General features: G+C 39.0%; 2 protein-coding genes and 1 long non-coding RNA gene across 3 annotated transcripts in view; 1 reads left to right on the top strand and 2 right to left on the bottom strand.

Moving 5' to 3' along the window:
• Positions 1-4154, top strand: part of ACOT12 (acyl-CoA thioesterase 12) — a 56690-nt gene extending 52536 nt beyond the window's left edge. The window contains exons 12-15 of the mRNA XM_060091790.1: positions 233-366; positions 2110-2238; positions 3610-3736; positions 4005-4154. Of these exons, the coding sequence (XP_059947773.1) occupies positions 233-366; positions 2110-2238; positions 3610-3736; positions 4005-4154 (540 nt within the window). The remainder of the gene's footprint in view (positions 1-232; positions 367-2109; positions 2239-3609; positions 3737-4004) is intronic.
• On the bottom strand, positions 4014-11381 carry LOC132485285 (uncharacterized). The gene is made up of 4 exons (XR_009531399.1): positions 10436-11381; positions 8597-8792; positions 7058-7196; positions 4014-4099 (listed from the first exon to the last, which is right to left on the bottom strand). It is a non-coding gene; the product is annotated as an uncharacterized LOC132485285 (long non-coding RNA).
• Positions 11382-12729: 1348 nt separating this feature from the next.
• Positions 12730-22415, bottom strand: ZCCHC9 (zinc finger CCHC-type containing 9). The gene is made up of 6 exons (XM_060091789.1): positions 22336-22415; positions 20802-21208; positions 17752-17902; positions 17361-17453; positions 15158-15226; positions 12730-13887 (listed from the first exon to the last, which is right to left on the bottom strand). Exons 2-6 carry the CDS (start codon positions 21183-21185, stop codon positions 13769-13771), a joined length of 816 nt encoding a protein of 271 aa, XP_059947772.1. The 5' UTR covers positions 21186-21208; positions 22336-22415; the 3' UTR covers positions 12730-13768.
• Between the last annotated feature and the right edge of the window lie 310 nt (positions 22416-22725).

Below are 22725 nucleotides of genomic sequence, written 5' to 3'. Positions count from 1 at the left end.
CCACCCTCAAGTCACATATTGTTTAGATGACACAGGGGCATAGCATCCTGGTCTGCTCTCTAGACATCCAAGTATTTAAAGTGAACTTGCCATCATTTGGCTTCATTATTATCCAGGTGCCAAGATGCCTTAGCTAGTGCAATCAGCCTATGATTACGTATATATGCTTGTGGATTTAATGTAAAAACACCTATTTTTCTTTTGTAATTTTTTTCTTGTTATTTTCTTTTAGATAAAAATATATACTCTGGAAGAGCACAATATTTTATCTGTTTGTGTTGAAAAGCATGTGGAAAGACCAGCACACTTGGCTTATCATCTCTTGTCTGACTTTACCAAGCGGCCTTTGTGGGACCCCCATTACATGTAAGAATAAATTTTAAATATTTTCTTATTCAACCCTGACATCATGTAAAAGATGACCTCTACATTGCAGTGTATCTCCACTGCCCAATGTATGACCTATTGTTTTATTAAACAGTATTTGCTAAAGTTTGCTCTGCATGGAAAACTGCATCAGGTGCTACTGACACAAAAATTATTATAATCTATTTTTCATCTATATTGAGTTGACATGCTTTACCCACATCTATTGTACTCTATCAATAACTCTTCAAAGTTGATATTATTCCTATTTAACAAGAGAGAGATCTCAAGACTTGCCAACATTACACAGGCAGTAAAGCAATGGAACCTGAATTGGAACCCAGGTCTGTCAGGCTCTGAATTCCACACTCTTGTACTTTAATACACAGTCTCATTGCTCTTGAGGAAGTGATTATCAAATAGTCCCTCCAACTTCCCACTCTTGATCTTTATTTGGTAGTCCCCTCTTTTTCTGTGAAGCAGCACTCCCTGGTGAGAAGCTGGGAGAAGCAGCTGTGTGAGTACATTCCTTCCTGCTCTCCATGTCTGATCAGGGCCGGCTCCTGTCAGCCTACATCTCTTCTGTTACTCCTTGTCTCCCACATCCCTAATCCAATCTTCTCCACTCTCCCTCCTTCCCTGAAATGCAGAGCTGGGCATCTTGTCAACTGCACTGTCAGGGTAACACCCCCTTCTCCAAGGAGTCCAAGCTCCTGGGCTGCAGGGCTCAGGCCTCATGGACACCTTGCTTGAAGGAAAGGATTGGTAAGATTATACCCATTATATTCAGCATTACCATTTACTTCCTAATTTGGACAAAGTAGAGTTTCATCTTTTAAATGTCCAAATCTCACTGTGATTAACAGCATGTAATAGACAATTTAACACCACTAAGGTGAAACATCTCTGGGCTCATGTGTTACATTTGCATAGATGCCAGAATGATACACCCTGGTTAATGTTACCATAGTAAACATTCGGAGAGAAGAGGAAACACTTGATGATTTTCTTGCATCGATCTTTGTAGATACTCTATAAGTACAAAGATTTTAGGAAGAATAATGCCTAAACTTGCTGCTCTTTTCAAATGTTTCTCCCACTATTTTCTGTATCACTTGACATTCTAGCCTAATTGAACTTGAATGAATGAATGAGTGAATTCTAATTCCACTTATTTTTTTGGTGCATCTATCATGATTCAGGTACTGTGCCAGGTGTTTTCACTTGATCCTCACAATAAACCCATAGGTACTATTATCTACATTTTATAGATGAAAAAACAGTGACTTGCCTAACATAACATAGCTACTAAGCAATCTGAGACTCAAAGGCAAGTTGCTTGATTCCAAGCTTAGTGTTCTTTCCCAATATACCATATTCCTTTACCTCAGAGTCGTTGGATTGTCCATATAATTCACTAGTCTTCAAAATATTATTACTTGATCCTAGAGAAAAATAATTTTGTGGAAAAAAGAAAAGTGCCTTTCTCTGCAGTGTTGAGGGCAGTGACCTTAGAGTCAGATGGCCAGCATTCTTTTCATCACATGCAGAATTATTCCTTCTGGCCAAACAACTCTAAAAATGGACTTTAAGAAATGATGCTGGCTTTGGGGGGATGGTTATGTGAGCAGAAGGGTGAATATGGACACCAATAATGAAGTTATGCAAACAAACAAAAGAAAGGAATGCCTATTCTACCAGGTAGAAAAATGCAGACTTTCTGTTACTGTTCTATTTACATAGGTCCTGTGAAGTCATAGACTGGGTAAGTGAAGATGATCAGATATATTATATCACTTGTCCTGTGGTGAATGATGACAAACCCAAAGACTTGGTAGTACTTGTTTCACGAAGAAGGCCTCTCAAAGATGGGTGAGTATATGTAATTCAAGTGTTATAGCAATGTCTTATAGTACAGAGTAGAAAGAAAAAGTTGATATGAAAACAAGGAAGTCAATGGAATAAGCATTTCTGGTCTTGAATGATGTTCATGTGAATTTTTTCTAGATGAGGCTATAGTTATCATTAAAAAACAAAGAACCAGAAAGAAACAATTATCTATTAAGTGCCAGCCATGTGCAAAACATCTGTAAGACTCGTAAAGCAGTTCCCTTTCCTTTTGCTCTATGCAGATGTAAAATGGATATTTAGCAAACCTTCAAAATATTCCATTATTGTAAAAATGCAGTGAAAGCCAAATAAAATACCAGGAATTGGTTTTGGTTCAGAATTTACAAAGACTCAACTGTACTAGACACCCATAATGGCTGGCTGTCAATTAGAGTATCTGTTCATGGCTTCTCCATGGGCATTGGACTTCTCAGAGAATAGTGTCTAGGTTCTAAGGGGAAGGGTCTCAAGAGCAGGTATTCAAAGGGACAAGAAGTAAAAGCTGCCAGGGCAGTTATGGTCTACCCCTGGAACTAGCCAGCATTATTTCTGATGTCAAAGCTGGCCTATAGAAATAATCCCTCCCGTGTGGGATTAATGCACATGGATGTTCAGTGTAGTATCATTTACTATGGCAAAAGATATTAGAAATAAACTGAAGCTCCATCTTATTAATTATGGTAGAACCATACTACAGAGTACTATACCAGCATTAAAAAGGATGAAGTAATCACAGAGGCATTGATACAGAAACACCTCCAAAGTTTTACCGTTAGGTGAAAAATCAAATTATAGACCAACATTTGTAAAATGATTATATTTATGTAAAAATCTACATACGTCCATTTGCTTACATAAATGTTATATATTTATAAAAAGACCTGGAGGATCACAATATAACGTGGTCATCTCTAGGATAAGTATGTATTGTGCTTATGGTGGACTGAAGGATGACTTCTATTTTCTAATGTATAGGGCTCTCTATTGTTTGAAGTTTCTTTAAAACAATGGTATTATTTTTTCATTAAAAAAAGAAGAGACTGAAATTACAACCCATTAGGGCACCAAAAAAAAAAAAAATTTGGAGGTTGACTGCAGCTTTGCAGAGTTATACAAAGTATATGTAATTCTATACAAAGTATATGTAATTCTTATGGCCCTTATTATTATTTGCTATACTTGAATGTATCCATAGAGAATGTTTTCCTATGTATACCACTCATCTAAAAGATCTGGGTGTCTACAGTTTTACTTCTACTATGTAAACAAGTTGCATTAACTGTAGGAGTTTATTTTCTAACAACTGTCCTTTGTTTCTCTCAAGAACTCTGAAAACGTTCTTTCCTCTTTCAGTCACACTTACACGGTGGCAGTGAGGTCAGTTATTCTGCCATCAGTTCCACCCTCTCCACAGTACGTCAGAAGTGAAATCATAAGTGCCGGATTTCTCATCCGTGCTATTGACAGCAGTTCATGTACCGTAAGTTTGATGAAACATCTGCAGATTAATTTGTTCCTACAGATACAGAGGAACATTTTACCTGGATTTACTAATTAACTGTAATTCTGCAATGTGTGTCCACCCACACCCACCAGGGAATCCTAAGGTCATCCTTTCAGATCCATTCCCAAAAGATTAGGGTCATAGCCTCCCCTACGCCAACAAGATTGAGATCCCTGCTTGAAAAAGCTCCAAGTCAATAAGAAATTAAAATATTGTTTTGTTTTGGTTTGGTTTTTTTAAACAGGTATCTTACTTTAACCAGATTTCTGCTAGCATCCTTCCTTACTTTGCTGGAAATCTTGGTGGCTGGTCAAAATCCATTGAAGAGACAGCAGCCTCCTGTATACAATTCATAGAGAACACTACTGATGATGGGTTGATAAGCATATTTTAAAGGATAAACTTTAAATTATCTGTCATTTTATTTTCCACTTTCAATTTCAAGCACCCTTAGCTCTGACACTTGACAAGCTTCTGGGCCACAAAGAATTTAATATCAGTCTAAGCAAAATGCAGTTATGAAGAGGTTAGAAAACAAAATGCATCCCAAGTCCAATACCAGTGATTTGGGTTAACATTAAAAGAGATTTAAAACTCTGTTTTAGATCACCCGTGGCTTTGCTCCCTTCCAGGAGCACAGGCAATGGAAAATTTCCCACATGCAATATTGTGTGCTCTGTAAAATGGTGGAAGTTAGGTTAAAATAATCAAAACATTTTTAGGCTACATGTTCCGTTTCAAAGTTTACAAAATTTTATAAAATCAGAAATGATAAGTTGGCTAGTTGATTAATAGTATGGGGTTGTTCCATGTACAGCAGGTATCTGTATGTCAGGAGCATCTGACAAGATGTATTACATGTTTTAGAGCTTTAAATTAGGAAGACATTAAAACATAATGGAATCCAATCAATTTTAGTAATAGGAACTACTTTCCTAGTGTCATTTAACATATATCAAGTTAGCTGACCAATTTAGTATCTATTGCTCTATCTACACTCACAAAGTACCTGCAAAATGTGATATTGTAGAGAAAGCATTAACTGAGCTCTACTTTCATAATCATTACATTAGAACTTTATTCCCTAGACTTTTAAAAAATTTTTATTTATTTTATTTTTGGCTGTGTTGGGTCTTTGTTGCTGCGCATGGGCTTTCTCTAGTTGCGGCGAGCAGGCAGTACACAGGCATCTCACTGTGGTGGCTTCTCTTGTTGTGAAGCACGGGATCTAGGGTGCGTGGGCTTCAGTAGTTGTGGTACGTGGGCTCAGGAGTTGTGGTGCACGGGCTTAGTTGCTCCGCGGCACGTGGGATCTTCCCGGACCAGGGATCAAACCCGTGTCCCCTGCATTGGCAGGCGGATTCTTAACCACTGCACCACCAAGGAAGCCCCCCTAGGCTTTAACATTTATTATTTTACGCTGTCTGTGATTTGTCTTAACTCATAAGGCAAACCAGCATACGTCAAGTTAGCCTCCTCTACAGGACAACTTCTAAAAGTTAAAGGACTTCTCCGTTAAGAGTTTAAAGCACTCAAGAGATTAGTTACATCCTGCTTTAGTTTGTCAAATCTTTACTTCTGTCCAAATTTGGTTGTAATTATTTTTATTAATCTGTGCCAGCAGGTTTTCATTTATATGAACTGTGGACTGTCCCCCAATTTTATGAATTAACATTTATATACAATAAGAGTGGATATGTCGATTAAAAAATGCTTATACATTACATTCCAAAAGTAGATTTTTGAGAATATTTTTAGATTTTAAAAAGGTGAAAAAAAGGAGCAGTAAAGAGGGTTACAGTGCACTAGAGTTTTGTACGCTAAAATTCCAGCCCTCTCCTACAATTGAAACACTTCTAACTTCTGTCTCTCCTACACCTCTGAATTTTTTTTTTTGAAACTTTTTCCTGAACAGTAACAGAAACATTGTGAGGTTGAAGGAATAGAGTAACTTTGGCTGGATCACTTTTAGAAGTAAAGCTGTTGTCCACTCTAACTTGTAACACAGGCATAGTCAAGCACTGTCCAATATGGTAGGCACTAGCCACATGTGACCATTTAAATTAATCAAACTTAAATAAAATTTAAACATCAGCCACACTAGCCCCACTTCAATATTATCAGTCACATGTGGTCATCATGGCCTATATTGAAGTGCTCACTTTCAGACTACTGAACTAAAGAGACTTTAAAAGGGCATGACACTGGAAAGATAGCAATGCATTCAGGCTCTACATAGGGCATCTCAAAAAGTTTAAAATCTATTGCCTCAAACCATGACTCAACTGACTAGGGCATTCCTATTGCAAAATTCAACAACAGCCCTTAGGTTTACATTTCCTTTTTTTTTCTTTTTTATAAATTTATTTTATTTATTTATTTTTGGCTGCGTTGGGTCTTCATTGCTGCACGTGGGCTTTTCTCTAGTTGCAGAGAGCAGGGGCTACTCTTCGTTGCGGTGCACAGGCTTCTCATTGCAGTGGCTTCTTTTGCGGAACACGCACTCTAGGCGCAGGGGCTTCAGTGGTTGTGGCTTGTGGGCTCTAGAGCGCACGCTCAGTAGTTGTGGTGCACGACTCTTTTGTTCCACAGCATGTGGCATCTTCCCGGACCAGGGATGGAACCCATGTCCCCTGCATTGGCAGGCGGATTCTTAACCACTGCACCACCAGGGAACCCCTACATTTCCTTTTTTTTTTTTTTGCGGTACGCGGGCCTCTCACTGTTGTGGCCTCTCCCGTTGCGGAGCACAGGCTCAGGACGCGCAGGCTCAGCTGCCATGGCGCACGGGCCCAGCCGCTCTGCGGCATGTGGGATCTTCCCGGACCGGGGCATGAACCCGTGTCCCCTGCATTGGCAGGCGGGACCCTCAACCACTTCGCCACCAGGGAAGCCCTACATTTCCTTTTTTAATGGAAATGTATTTGATTGCTCTTTCACTCATTCAATAAATATTAAGAAACTACTTTGTGTTAGACACTTTCAGGCACTGTGGGTTCAGCAAGGAACAGAAGCATACTGATAACATCATAATAAAATATTGATAAATAAATAGAATATTTAGGAGATAAGTGTTAAATGGAAAAATAAAGCAGGGTAAAGGATGTGAGTGCTGGGGAGGTGTTGGAGGTAGTTGTTCATATTTTAAATAGGGTGGTCACTTGCCAGAAGCAGCAGGAAAATGCTTCTGCTGCTTCTGGGCCCCCCTCCCCAGGGCTAGGAGGCCAGCGCTATGGCTCAGTGCAGAGCCCGGGGTCCCTCAGCCCCGCTGACTTTTGCAGACCACCCCCTCCTTACCTCTGCCACCCACACTCCAGCTGGGCCAGGGCTGGAGGGGCCTTATGAGGAGTTCCAGGAGTTGCCCTCGTGCCTGGGAATGCAGGCATGTGGACCAGGGGTCAGAAGTGTGAAGCTTCACATCTACTCCTTAAGGCCACTGCAAGTTAAAGATGTAAAATTTAATAACATTTTTCTGGCCATGAAACATGACTTTTGTTAAACAACAACAAGGTGTGGGGGGGAGTTCACACTGAAAGATAGTAAATATTCTATGTAGTAATATATACATCCAGGATTTGGGGTTTTGGTTATTGATGGCCTGGTGGATAGGGTGGTCAGAGTAGGCCCCATTGAGGGATATTTCAGTGAAAACCTGAAGGCAGAGAGGGACTGAACCATGAGGATCTCTGGATATAGCATGTTTTCCTGCAGAAGAACTAGCCCAGGCACAGCCTTTGAGATGGGAATGTGTTTCTGGCACATTCCAGGAAAAGCAGACACTGGAGAGGCTAGAGAGGTAATTAACGACAGATGAATTCACGACAGCCTTTTCTGGATTTCTTTGGTGCCCTGACTTTAAGCAAACACGACTAAACCAAGCGTAAGCAGCAAAGCTAGTTCATCAGCAGTCACCCTCAAGCTGCTGGAGACTAAGGACAGAGGGAACATAAAAATGTAGTCATGCTTATTTTCTCCTTTGGAGTGTCAAAATATCCTCCAGAAACACTGAAGATTTCATACCTTTCTTGATAGTAAGGGTTTTCAAGTGTGTCTAACAGGACTGAAAGCTTTTTGATTAAGAAAGGAAGTTCTTCCCTATTAATTCTTTCTGGTTTTAATGCAACTGAGTTTCTGATTTATATTCAGTTTTTCTATCATATTTTTAAAGAATTCTAGAGAAAAAATGTAACAATTGATCTATACAGTTTAGGATATAGTTTACCGTTATGGTCTAACACCTCTAGGAAATAATGAACAATTTTAATTAAACCTAGAGAAATCCAGAGTATTTTTATATATACCATCACAAGGTTTTGTTCATATTTCTTATTGCACATTTCAGAGACAACCTTGGAAATTTTTATTGGTATATTTATAGGAGTAGTTTTGAAAATATATGTTGAAAATGTGTATGTTAAGGAATAAGTTTTGTTTCGAATAAATTATTGAAATGTAAACTATGAAGCTTGTTCAATGACTCATTTTATGCATTTGAAGGTTGTGTTAACTACTGGGACAAGCAGTTCACCATGGGCCCAGAGGGGTCCTGCATATTATTGCTGAGTGTGCCAAACTGCAAGACTTATTTATCCACAGGCAAATGCTAGTCCCATAGGCAATTAAGCAGGTCAAGGTGACCACAGCTTGACTTCAGTGTAATGGCTCACTCTCTGGGCGTAGGAAGGCTGGCTTGTTTGCTCTGTGCTACAGTGTTTGCAACTTGTTCCTCAGCTGTGACACAAACCCCCTATGTCTATAGCATCCATCTGGGCCCATCATGTCACCCTGTGGGGACTAAGGGAAAAAGGGAAGCAACAGAAATAAGTTGATACTCACGATACTCACGGTGTTTGCTGTGCCATGCATACTATCTTTTGTCTCTGAACCAGGATTCTCATGCCTTGTCCACATCCATGAAACAGTAACAGACTAGTGTATTAAGAACCTCAGACCCTTCACAGTTCTTGATAGTAACCCACCTCCAGATTCAAAAGTCAGAGAAATATTATAAAATGTCTTTCTCATTGTACACCTGAAGGTATAAAGTACCATATAAAAATTACACATCTGATGCCATCTTTCCCTTCCTCATTTTGTGACATTTTTAGGGACATTTGAAAATAGATTCAAAATTAATATTTCTATCATTTCCATAGCTCATTATCCCTCTCCATGTCCTCCCTTCTTTCCTTATCTGGCTTAGATTCCATGGTCTATCATTAATATCACACCCTGGAAAACACCTGTACCTTTTCCTTTCATTTGACTTGTCGGGCAAACTCAAAACTGTGGTTAAAGTATTTGTAATACCTCACCCCTGCACTAAGCACCTGAAAACTGTGGACGGGTCTCACTTGAAATTTATGACCCCAGATTTCAAAAGGCCTCTGATAATACTACTACATTTCCTATATGTTTGCTATTTCACACTGCCTTCTCTTCCTTCAAGTTTCTCATGTCTCCTACCCTTTCTCAGTTAATGAAATTTAGAAAATACTCCTTTGAGGAAAACATAAACCATTAGGCAGGAGTTGTCTCACCTCCCCATCTATGTACATTCCACATCTTTGCCATCCTTCCTAACACAATGAATTAAACATCTCTACCTTAGCAAAGAACCATTTCTCTAACCTTCTCCGAGGCTTCCCTCCTCCAATTCTCTTTTTTTCTCTATTTCAGGAGCCTTTCCTGGATTATTTTCATAGCCACTATTACCTCTTATCTTAAAATAAATAAAAACAAAGCAAAACACTTCACCTGATCCAGTTTCCTAAAGGCCACCTATCTCTACTCCAATTATCTATAAATGTGGTCTGCATATCCTTATTTCATTTACCAAACTGTACTTCTCCCTCTATTACTCCACAAAGACCTCTCTTATTGCCACAACTAATGGACCTGTTAGCTTACTTAGCCTCTGAGCAGCATTAACAAAGTTGACTAGTTCCTTCTTTTTGCAGCATTGTCTCCACTTGGCTTCCATGATGTCACACTCTTGGATTTCCTCCTGTGTGACCAGTCACACTTTTAAATCCTCTTGAAGTTCTTCCTCCTCCACCAGACCTCTAAATATTAGACTACCCAGGGCTCTGTTCTTGGCCTCTTCTCCTCTATCTCCATTCCTCAGTGAGTCCACCCAGCCTCTGGGTTTTAAAAGACATCTACTTGCCAATAACTCCCAAATCTGTGTCTCAAGCCCTAAACTCTCCTGAACTCCACACTTGTATATCTAACTACTTATTTGACATTTCCACTAAGATAATCATCATCTCAAAGTCCACATTTCCAAAATAGATCTCTTAATTCTGCCAGCTTTCCCTCCATAAATCCTCCTTCCTTCAGGAAATCTTATTAGCTCTATGTTAAAAATATCAACATAATCAGAACCTGACCCCTTCTAACAACTCCACCACGACAACCCTCATTCACACCATCTTCTCTCACCTGAATTATAACCTGTTTTTATCCTTACTACTCCCTTCACTCTGCTCTCAACTCGGCAATCAGATCATGTCACATTTCTCCCCAAACGTGTGAAAAATTTTGCATATCACAGAGTGAAAGCCAAAGCTTTATAATGGTCTGGGGTATGTTGTGGTACGTTGGATTATTTTTCAGAAATATTCACTCCCTCACCACCATTCCCACCTCCACGAATGGAGCACTCTATTCTACCTCTTGTCTCTGAGCTTGATTGTGTGACTCATCAACAGACATGATGCAACCAAAGGCTTGAAAATGGTTTTCCAAGTGGACCTGCCCTCTTACATCTCCGCCACTGTCCTGAGAAAAACATGTCAGGGATAGCCTGCTGGTCCCAGGAAAAGGAAGAGAAACACATGCAATAGAGCTTCTTCATCTGAGCCTAGCTTAGATCAGCTGACCCCAAACCAACTTCTTATGGATGTGAGCAAGCCCAAATGAGATTAGCAGAGCTGTCCAGATAAGCCCAGTCTAGATCTGACTCATAGGCATGAGCTAAATAACCACTTACTAGTGTATGCTTCTGAGAGTTTGTGGTTTTTATGTGGCAGAAACTGGTAGAGGCTATAAGATATGACCCCTGTTAACTCTCTGATCTTCTACTAGTTTATCCCTCTCTTTTCCAACCATATTCGCCTCTTTGCTGTTTTTCAACTATACCAGGCAGGCTCCTTCCTCAGTATCATTGCATTTACTTATTACCTCACATCAAGATATCCAAGGCTTTCTCCCTAATACCTCCCTGTGTACTATACAATGTAACATTACAAATGAACCTCGAAAACATTATGCTAAGTGAAGGAAGCCAGTCAAAAAGGTCACATCTTCTTTCTGCCCCTCAAATATGGCAAGCTCATGGCTTTGACTATTTTCTCTCCCTTAAACGCTCTTCCTCATTATCTTCACAACAAATTTCTTCTTGTCATCAGATTTCAGCTTAAAAGTCTTTCCCTCAGAGGCTTTCCCGATTATCCAACCTGAAGTAGCTACCCAGCCTCTTGCATCATGTGTTAATTCTATCACATATTCATTTAATTCACTCATTCATTCAACAAGTGTGAATGCTCTGTATGCGCCAAGCACTTCTGAGGATAAGACTCAAAATTCCTGCCCTCATGTAACCTATAATCCGGTGGAGAGGGGACAAATAGTGTTATGTAGGAACATAAATTATGGAGAAAATTTAGACAGCAAGAGAATGAAAAGTTATTGGGATGAGGAAAAAGCTATTTCCTATAAGGCCGGTCATAAAAGACTCTCTATTAAGCAGATTATAGGTAGACGCCTGAACCAAGTCAGAGAGGGTTGACTCTGGGGTGTGGTGGGGAGAACGTCAAGAAAAGAGTAACTTGAGATGCGAGCCTACAGGCTTGGAATATAATTGTACTGAATAAAATGGAGACAAGAAAGGGAATTAGTCCATTTTTTCCCGCAGGGGAAGTGATGAGATTTAAAGCTATTATGAGTTGGAGGTGTTAGTGCAACATCCAAGTAAGACTGTCCAGCAGGGAGGTGAGAAGACAGAACCGAAACCAGGGATTTTAGGGCAAGATGGAGATTTAGGAGTCAGCCATAGCAAAGTGAAAGATAAGCTTGTAAAGAGAGATGACATTTCCAAAGGACTAAAGGAAGAAAAGAGTGCTAACCACTAAGTCTTAGGGGATTCAACAAAATATTTATAAAATGTATAAAATATCCCTATTATTTTTACTGATATTTCTGATATGTATTTTTTGTTCCTATGTCTCCTCTCCATTCTTCAGCCCCAGCAGAACGCATGTGGCCTTGTTTGTCTTATTCACTGCCACAATCTCAAGTGCCTGAAAGAGTACCAGGAACATAGTAGGTCCTTGGAAAATATATAATGAATAAAGTAAATGTGTGCCTTCTTCTTTTGGCATTCTTAGTTAAGAAAATAACCAACATCAAGCAATACACAATCTCTCAGGATGTCAGAATTTCTGTCTCTGGTGAGTTTCTTTAACAAGGTGTCCACATAGCTTTCCAGTGTTACATTCAGCACCTGCAATTTATTTCCAATGATTTCACTGTCTACTTTATAGACCATTAAAATGTAAATAAAGTAACCCCAAGGAACACAAAATGGACATCCCTGCATTGAAGACTACATAAAAAACATTAGACTTAACTTGCAGCTGACAGGTTTTTGACTTTCCAGAGCCTTTTGCTCCTGATAGGACAGGTGAAATAAATCTGGGTGTGTTCAGACTAAATGACCAGGGCAGCACTGCTGTCCTTTTCCAGCTGCATGACTTGTACCATTCCTTTTAAATGGCACCCATTTCCTTAAGTTCTGGGATGCTGAGCCATATTCTGTCATGTTTTCCTCTGTCACTGAAAAAAAAAAAGAACAGCTCCTATTAAGATTAGAAATGTTCAGAGGTACAGACATTAAAACAGAAAAGTGTTCCTTTTCTTATTTGGTAAATATTTTGCTTTTGAAACATCAGTAACTAATCACAGCTGTTTCCTTTTATTACAAATGTATCCAATCAGGTAAAGTTCCAAATGAAATACACAATCCAACAGTCATTCCATTATACAGAACAATGGGAGGCTTAAGCCTTGTGAAATATATGTATTAAGTATGCACGTATTCATCGAATCAAACAAAGAAGCTAATGGGTCTCTGATTAGTGTTCTAACTCTGTTATGATGATGATGATGCTTGCGTCTCATTCTGACTCATCTAAAACATGTGAACAAAATGCTATTAAGTTTGACAGACAATCTGTTATGTGCCATCATCATTCTGGTTAAATAGCACAAACTGAATTTTGGCTAGAATTTCTCTCTTGAAAATCAGGGGCAAAGAAAGAGCTGCTGTTAAGTTGAGATACTCTTCTATTTTAACCTCAATAATTTGTTCTTTATGTCAAAACTAAAACAAAAATTTAAAAAAATTAAGCTCATCTAGGATTCATAAAGATTGTGTTTCCAAAGGGATTGTTACATGGACATTAGTGGACAATGGCTCATTCAATCCAAAATTAGGTATTCAGAAAAATAAGTAAATAGCAAGTGAGTTTTTATTAAATGTTTTTAAAATACAGATTTTGTGGCAATTATAAATTAATTTCTAATATAATAATAAATTGATACTTTGAACCAAGAAAACAATATAACAAAAATTCATTTCCTAATGCAAAGCAGGTACCCTATTTTTAGGGACAGTTCATATTAATGCATAATTTTGTTTTTAGAAAAAGATGATTGTTACAATCAGGTATATAACCACTTAGTTACACCTAAGTTCTGTTGGTTAAAAATATATTCTTTTAGAAAATGCATTTTGAACATATTATACTTTTTTTCAGTGATTTTCTCCAAACAATGGTAGAAGTGCTCCTTGACGGACAGAACTCAGGAACTGGTTTGACCACACCTAGATTATACTGATATCTACAATACAGGACTCCAAGGGAGAGTCCAGCTCCAACTTATGAAGTAGGCCCAGTTCAGAATGTTTACCAATGAGGTGCTAACAAACGATAGCACTAATCATCAAAAAATAACAACTTTAGGTATCTTTGTTTTGGGTTTCTGTGGTTTAGGCACATCCAAAATGTCTTCATAGTCCGCACTCATTCCCTTTGCCCAGCGACCAACCGTGACCATTCGATCTGTAAAGACATAGAAAAGTCAGAATGTAAGAGAAACAGTCATCAAATACATCCACCTAGATTGGTATTGGTTTAGCAAAGGAACTAGTTTTGACATGAATAATCACAAAGAGAGAAGACTCCATCACTAAAGGAAAGTGAGCAATTCTGTAATTGATTATAACCCTTGATTTCAGAGTACCACAGGCAATTTCTCATCCCAATTAGGGAAATGCAGCAACTGCTTTGCAATGCACGAATTGATGAGAAAGCTCTTTCATTCTTTCCCAGAGTTCATCATTACAGAGTCAATGAATTCCAAGAGTCTGCAAACAGCAAGACTTATGAAGCCTCGGTTTCAAATGAACAAGATTCCACCTGTGAAATTATACAACATCTGCTTGTCAGTCTTGTCATTTGGGAAGAGGCAATCCTCCCAGGAGGGAGAATTCAAATTCCACTTCATCATTTCAATCTCACTGCCTACAGTGTAGTAAAGACTATCTTCTTCTAGACAAGATTGTAAACAAGAACTCTTGGTTTTCAGATTCAAGTGCTAGGGGTAGGAAGTAAGAATGGGCAGACTTATTTGTGTGGTACTATAACTATATGATATAAAAAGAAATGTGCTTTTTCCCCAAGAAGCACTAGTGGGCTATCCTACTGTCTTGCTTTCTTTCACACAGGATTATCATCATTTTAAGCTAGGTAAACTAATGTAATAATGGTCTCCACATCCCAAAAAAATCTGCCTTAGGTTTGGTGAACATTTATGAAGTTTTTGATGACCGAGGGTAGTATTTCACTGGGAAGAAAATATAACTGGCCAGATGCTGTGTGGATAACACAATTTTAATATTTTTGGCAGTTTTTGCAACTAACTGAATCCTTTTGGTTTCAGAGCATACATGAGGATACTCAGTCATAAGAATACTGTAAGTTATTCTCAAATTTCTTATTTTCTCTTAGTGAATTAATACTTTTCTTCAAGTAACAGAATTGGCTCTATTATTAAATACATGGGTTAGCAAATAAAAATATTTATGAATAAGATGCTTTATAAAATCAGGGTCCTCTGGGGCTTACTGGTCATTTTTTTTCCCCACCTGAGAACAGCAGCTGATGCTCAGTTAGTACTGCTGATAAAGAAATGATGAAGCCATCATTGCAGTAGGAAACCAGGCAGCCTTAAAATTAGTTGTACATCAACAAGATATTAATAACAAAATTCAGCAAAAACACAGAGGAATACTAATCTCACCCCTTCAAAATGGAGGCCCAGAGATCTCACCTGATTTCTGACTTTCGGGGCAGTCTTTCTTAAAATGTTCTACAGAGCCACAAAGTCTGCAGCAACCACCTATAAGAAGAACAGAGTGATTGAAAACCTCTAATTTTTACATAGGGCTTTTAATGTCTCAAAGCACTTTCATATCTTATTTGGTCCTCACAACCTTGTTAGTTGCGAAGGTAGCTGGAGCCAGGAACTTACTCCTATTAAGTCCATTCTCCATTCCTCTTGACTTCAAAGAGCACTAAACTGTACCTACCCACCATTTCTTGCCCCTGGCCTTCAGGGCAGATGTGGGAAAGAGAAGTGAGATATGACGGAAGATACGTGTCCTCTGGAGTGTCCAAGAGCCACTGCACAGAAGCCTGGATCTTAACCACAGTTAGAAAGGGAAGGGTTTGTGAACTCTGAAAAATCTGTGTGCAGATGCATTTTTTGAGGAGAATGCCCACAGTTTTTAATCAGATTCTTTAATGAGCAGAATGTTTAACCATGAGGTGCTATGAGGTCCCCAAAGGGTTAGGAACCACTGCTCTGCTGTACAGGTCAGATGGGGGTGAGCAATTACAAAAGGAATGAAATTAACTTTTGTTTCAGTGCCTTCTATCTGCCAGGCATCCTAACTCGAGTAAAAATGCCTATTGGTCTTCTTTAAGCAACATTCCAGGACTGTGAATTACAACACATTTGGTTTCTAAAATGAGTCTTCACTGAATGGTCGAACACTATTGCTTAACGGTCAAGCATTATCACGATCATGCTCATAATGTTAAGTGACTCACTCAGAAAAATGACCCTAATAGGATGAATTCTCACTTCTATGTGACCTACTCCCCTGGCTGCACTTTTTTATATCTAGTCATTTTGATTGACCATACAAAGGCATCTTTGCTCACTAGTCATATTATATGACCTGTTTCTTTTTTTTTTTTTTTTTGCGGTACACAGGCCTCTCACTGTTGTGGCCTCTCCCGTTGCGGAGCACAGGCTCCGGATGCGCAGGCTCAGCGGCCATGGCTCACGGGCCCAGCCGCTCCGCGGCATGTGGGATCTTCCCGGACTGGGGCACGAACCCGTGTCCCCTGCATCGGCAGGCAGACTCTCAACCACTGCGCCACCAGGGAAGCCCTGACCTGTTTCTTAAGTTCAAAACTGAAAGGCACTGTTGAGCATCTTCCAGGTCCAGGACTCTTTACTATTGTAGATGCCATAGTGAAATAGAAGAGGCACTTGAATAATATATTTTAATCCTTATAACTCTTCAAGGTAAAATATCATAATTCATCAAATCTAAGACACCACTGATTATAAAATGTATCATTATTTTACATTGCTCTCTGGAAAAAAAACTTCCAATTATGTGACACCCCCCAATAGTAAGATACATTGAGTTCAGAGATACTAAAATATGAAAAAAAATGTGTATTTTAGAATCAATGAAATACAATTTTCTCATCTCCATTTTACAGGTAAGGAAACTGAGAAGAGAGACGTTAACTTGGCCAAAGTCCCACAGTTAGTGAGTGGTAGTGCTGAGGCTATAACTGGTCTAACTCCAAAGCTATGCTTTTTCACTGGACTTCTGCAAGGGGACCCAGTCACAACACAAGTGGTTTCTAGAACCTGATGGTACCAGCATCACATTAACAAATGACTCATATTAACAGATGACAACCTCCTCCTTAAAGCTTTAAACATCACAGACTTTATTGTGGGCACCTTAAGCCATTAGTTGAGCTAAAGGTAAGAAAGTTACTTGATTCCCATGCCAGACAACTAACTAAGGAAAACATTCAGAAACAAAAGTTATTACAAATATGAATAGTGTGTATCAACCCTTCTACCCAAAATGGTATGCCAGACTGATATTAAATTCACAACACTATTTTTTAAATCTTATCCTAGTTTGAGAAATTATCCCTTTGCTTCTTTTATGTTTAAAAGTAGATACTTATACTCTCACAAATGATGCTGAAGCAAGCACAGATATTTTGAAGTATACACGTCAGTTTTTTCTGATTTGATGTATTAAAAATAATACCAAGTTACATTACACAAAAAGTCTAGTACATAGAATAGTGCTTGATAATGAAATTCTCAAGATTTTGCTACTTACTCAAGAATTTATTTTAAAACTGTTTAAGTATAAACTAAATCACAACTGCATGATGACTCACCATTTTCGACATATAAAAGTACTCACCATCAGCATAGAGTCCTTTGGGATTATCAGGACAAGATCTGGACAGATGTCCCATTTCCCCACAAACAAAACATTTTGCAAAAGGAAATTCACCTGTAACAATCAACAGTTCCTGTTGTTAGTTTTATATATAAATATATATACATATATATATATACATTATGTCATTCATATTCTTTTAAAACACTGTATTCTCAGAGTGTTTTCAGAGTGTTTAAAACACATATTTGTTTTTACATGATTTAAAGTTTAATCTCATTTGATTTCAAAATAGTAAGTGACACACTCATAACAAACCCCGTCAACAACAAAAAAAACAAGTTGGCTATTTACTGGCCACTTTCCCCATTAACCAAATAAAAAATTGATAGTAAAAAAGATACATTAATACCAAAAGCTGGGTCTACTTTAGCCTTGCACTTGGTTATTTCATGCTCTGTGGATCCACACCGGTAACATATTCCAGTGCCCATCTCTTGATTCTCAAGGGCAGCTGGGCAATCTGCAATCCCATGGCCAGGTTTTCTACAATGGAAACATACCTAGGAAAACAAAAATGTGAGTTTCCACACTGCAACACTACACTGGCTTTATTAATTCTAGTCATCAAAAATGTCTTTAAAACATTCCTCGGGCCTCCCTGGTGGCGCAAGTGGTTGAGAGTCCGCCTGCCGATGCAGGGGATACGGGTTCGTGCCCCGGTCTGGGAGGATCCCATATGCCGCGGAGCGGCTGGGCCCGTGAGCCATGGCCGCTGAGCCTGCGCGTCCGGAGCCTGCGCGTCCGGAGCCTGTGCTCCGCAACGGGGGAGGCCACAACAGTGAGAGGCCCGCATACGGCAAAAAAAAAAAAAAAAAAAAAACATTCCTCATTTTAAAGTTATCTAGTTCTTTTTTTTGAAATCTCAGTATTTTATCTGTAGAAAAAAGTGTTTCACATATTCCTAAACCATAAGAAATGTCATTTCCATCAGAGAGTTTCAGTGCTTTTGAAAACCCTCAATCCATAAATCTCTCAGTCTCAGACACAAGTTATAAATGTCTTTGTAGGAGGTAATTGCTTAAATGAATTAAGCAAATATGGACTATTCATTTCATTAATGGGGATGTCTGTACCTAGAAACACTGAGTTTTCTGGAGGAGATGGACAATGACCATAAAAATTATCACTCAAAATTAATACTTTCACTTTTAAGGTTCACATAATTGAATGAATTTGGGTCAAGTGATTCCATTTAAATTATGATTCGAATCATAAGATATATTTCATACCAAAATGTATACTTAAATTTTTATATCTTTCATACATATTCCTTAATATTCATAAATAGATAGAGGTTTCATTTTAGAATATATGCACATTTTCAAGGTATAATTCTAAGATGAATTATTTGGCTCCAGCCTAACATTGAACAATGGTTTGGTGTCTTTACATACTACGTAGCAATTTGCAGGATATTTTTCGCTGCAATGAATGAGAATATCAGTCATAATCAAAGATGGTAGATAGCTAAAGTATTTTATTTAAACTGGAAAAAGGTATATTTTTTGGATAACAAATAATTCATCATTTAATTTTTTTTTGAAATAAGCACAAGGTTTTTAAAAAGCAAATTCAGTAGGCAAAATAATATTTTGCAACTATGCCCTCACTTTCTTTTTCTCCTGTTTAATAACATACTGGAAAAGAAAGAGTCCCTTTAGTCTTTATTAACTTTTACTTTTAAAACGAGCTAGTGCAAACAAAGAAAATTCATTTATTCTACAACTGCAGGAAAAGTTACTACCCAAAACTGGATCACCAACATAAGAAGTCTTGGATTCTTAGTGAAGTCAAGGTTGTCTCTAGTAACCTGACAGCTTACTGACTAGGGTTTTATCTGTAAAAACCTAATCTTCACCAAATACAAACTTTTTGAATGATCCTTAAATTTAATGTAGATGGGATTGTGGAGAGTAGACTGGTAAATTTCTAGATGTCAACTTATTAACAATAGAACTGATGCTTAGTCTGCTTAGTCTGAGGTATTAAAAAGAAAAACAAGAAAATGAGTTGAAGGGTCTCAACAAGCCATATACTATTTAAAGCACATGCTTTAATATAAAGAATTCCTTTTTTTTGGAAAAACAATGTCCTTCCCCTTAATTAAAAACATAAAACTTCTCTTAAAAGGTCACAATACTAAACTTTTTCAAAAAGTATGCAATTCACCACATCGCCTATGTCAATGAAATTATCTTTACATTATCTTTACATTAAATTAACTTGACTTTAAAATATTTAAAAATTGTATAATTTAAACAAAACTATCTTGATCCAAATAGAAATGATTATCTTTTCTATCCCAATTTATCCATAAGGAACATTTTATCAGTACTGTCTCCACAAAAGAATCTTTAAATATGACCCTGCATAAAACTAATCCTGCAAATAGTCAGAAGCCACATTTATAGAGGCTGTAACATTTCAAGTCTACACTGGTGCAAACAGTGCTCTACATGTAGTAATTCTAATAAAAAATAAAACTGTAAAATAGCAACAAGTCCTGATTCTTACGTAGTATCCTGCTAGAAGAATCCCTTGCTAGAGAAGGGAAAGAATTATACCAACTATTTCATTTCCTGTGTCTGACACAGTTTAAAATCCAGGTCTTGGCACCACGGAAATAAACCTGTAGCCCCCAGCACTCCTCTCAGTGTAACATGGGGAAGGAGGGAGCAATGACTAGGGAGAGTCTCAAGGAGTTTTAACTCTGCTATTACTCTGTTACTAACCAGTATGATTCTTATTAGATCTCCTTCCTGTGCAATCAGTTTTTCATGGATAAAGATAAAAGGAGACATCCTTTCCAACTAATGGGAACCACACATATCTAACCTGTTGTACTTAACCTTCCCCCTTATTTTGATCTTTCTAAAAAATGGCTGTTTGAAAAAGGGCTACTGAAAGGGGTGAGAACATAGGTCTTAAAGTCAGACTCTGGGTTTAAATATCTTCTTTTTTTCTTTTGGCTGAACTACATAGAGTTAGCAGCTCATTTAGGTTCACATTTATTTAATAACGCATATACTTATAAAGTGCCGACCACAATTCTAAGTAATCAAATATTAACACCTTTTCCTGGGTTTGAATTTCTCCTCTGCTACTGGCTAAGTGGCTTTCAGCAAGATACTTAACCTAGCTGCACACCAGTGTTTTCTACCCAAAATATGGAAATAATGCCACCATCTTTGTATGTTGTGATAATTAATCAGTACATCAACTGTCTAGCATAGAGAAGGTGTTCAAAGAAAGTCCTAGTGCCATTACTAGCCCTCAAAAAGATGCCGTATAAGTCTAGTACATAACCACAATCAGACTCTGCTAAAATACATATCTGAGTGTATGAATAATAGTTTCTAGCCATACAAAGTAACATTTTAGTAGAAGTGATAATCTTACCATTACATTTTTCTTTGCTGCTTGTCTTTTTAATCGTCTTCCTTCCCGGCGACTATCTTTCTTTAAAGCAACTGCAATTTCTTCCCTGACTTCCTGACTGTCTGCTGCTATCATCTCCCCACTGCAAACCATCTGTGAGTTTTGCCTTAGATATTCCATGAATCCATTCACATCTTCATTTAAATACTCCTTTTTCTTTTTATTCTTTTTGTGTTTTGCTTGGGGTGCATGATTTTTAAAGGACAGACTATCGGCTTCAAGTTGTTTACTCTTTGGTAGGTTTTGGCTTTTTCCCTCAAAGGACCCCTTCTTCATGTCCTCCCATGATGTTGCAGGGAAGGGTCTTTTACTCTGTGTGGTAGTAACTCGTGCCCACCTGGTCATGGCTTCATCAGATGTTTATCAGTCTTTAAGACAAGCATAGCCAGTTAGTCACCATCTCAAATAAAAAAATGAAACTAAAGATACATGCTATATCACTATATCACCTGTACCCATATGTTAGTTTTAATTATTAAAACACTTTTTAACTTAGATATCTGTATATTTAATTCTATAACATGCTGCAGAGATATGCCTGTAATGTAAATCTAGCCCTTGCTATCACACCAGTAAGAAAACAAACAGCAACAACAAAAACCACACGGATATAAATACTTGCTTCAAACTGGGAAACAATTCATTAAGAAACCAAATTATTTCCAAAATTAAATCACATAGTAATAGTAAATGAAGTTACTTTTCCCAAATTCTGCAGTTTTCTTAGCGGTTTATTTTCCTATCTCTAAGTCCCAGGTCTACTTTCCTCCAATCTTCTTGCTTAGTCTGCCATTTCATCGCAAATAATTTGCACAGCAAATTAGTAAGTATACACAACTCCTGTCCTTTGACCTGAAGTCTGTCATTACAACTCTTTCCGGCAGATTGATAAGCAAAATATGTGTTTGCAGTCACGTGATAATACCGAGTCTTCCTTTTATTAATCAGAGCGTAAGCTACTTCCAGCCCAGCTGTTTCAAATAATTTTCAGTTATTAAGACGCCCCTCTTTTAGGGGAGCATCCCGTGCGGAAAACCTCAGTCCCTGCCACGACATCCCTTCAGCACAAGCTGAGGGGCGGAGCCAATGAACAGGTGTGGGGCTGTGCACGCCACTTTACACTACGCGCGCGCACTCGTCGCTGCAGATCCTGTGACTGTCACAGTGGGGACTGGAGCTGTTCAAGAGGAGAAAGGTTATCCTTCCCCTGAGTACATGGAACAGGGGAAGCTCTGAGTACCCGGTCGGCCGGATCCATTCGACCCGACGGGTCCCAGTGGGGCTGGCCCGCGCCGGCCCAAGCGGCCAGCCTCCTACAGCTGAGGAGGATCCCGTCACCGGCGGCCTGGGCCCGCCGCGGTGCCCGGTGCTTCAGCCCCACCTGGCGCTGGGGGCCCTCGGGGACGTAGCCGCCACTCCCTCCACCCTCCCACCGCGTCCCAGGGAACGAAAGAGGGGTTCCCACCACCTTACTCCCCCACGCGCAGCTTCTTACCACGCACGAATCCTCCAGAGCAACAGAGTTGGCAGGCCAGAGAAACCCGTCCGGCTGTGGCGGCGGGGGCGACAGTCGGGAGCGGAAGCACGTCGCTCCTGACAGCGCGTCACTTCCGGGGAGCAATTGGTTCACACGCCGAGGTGCGGCTGCCAGGCGTTGTGGTGCCTCTCAGCATCAGTAAATGTGGCTAATTAGAAAATGTGCAGCTCGCAGTGTTTGAAGGGCCCCGCTCTGGACCCCGGAGACGCGAAGTTGAGAGTGCGCAATCTGTGCTGTGTGGAACGCACAACATAGTGGGCGAGATGGATGGAAGTATCCGTGGGGTGGGAAAGGCCCGAAAGACTTCCCTGAGAAATGATCTTTGTACTGGACTTCGAAAGATAAAGC

This window comes from Mesoplodon densirostris, chromosome 3, assembly GCF_025265405.1.
Source record: "Mesoplodon densirostris isolate mMesDen1 chromosome 3, mMesDen1 primary haplotype, whole genome shotgun sequence".
NCBI lineage: Eukaryota > Metazoa > Chordata > Mammalia > Artiodactyla > Ziphiidae > Mesoplodon > Mesoplodon densirostris.
Note: the sequence above shows the minus strand (reverse complement) of the source record. Positions and strands in the feature narration are given on the sequence as shown.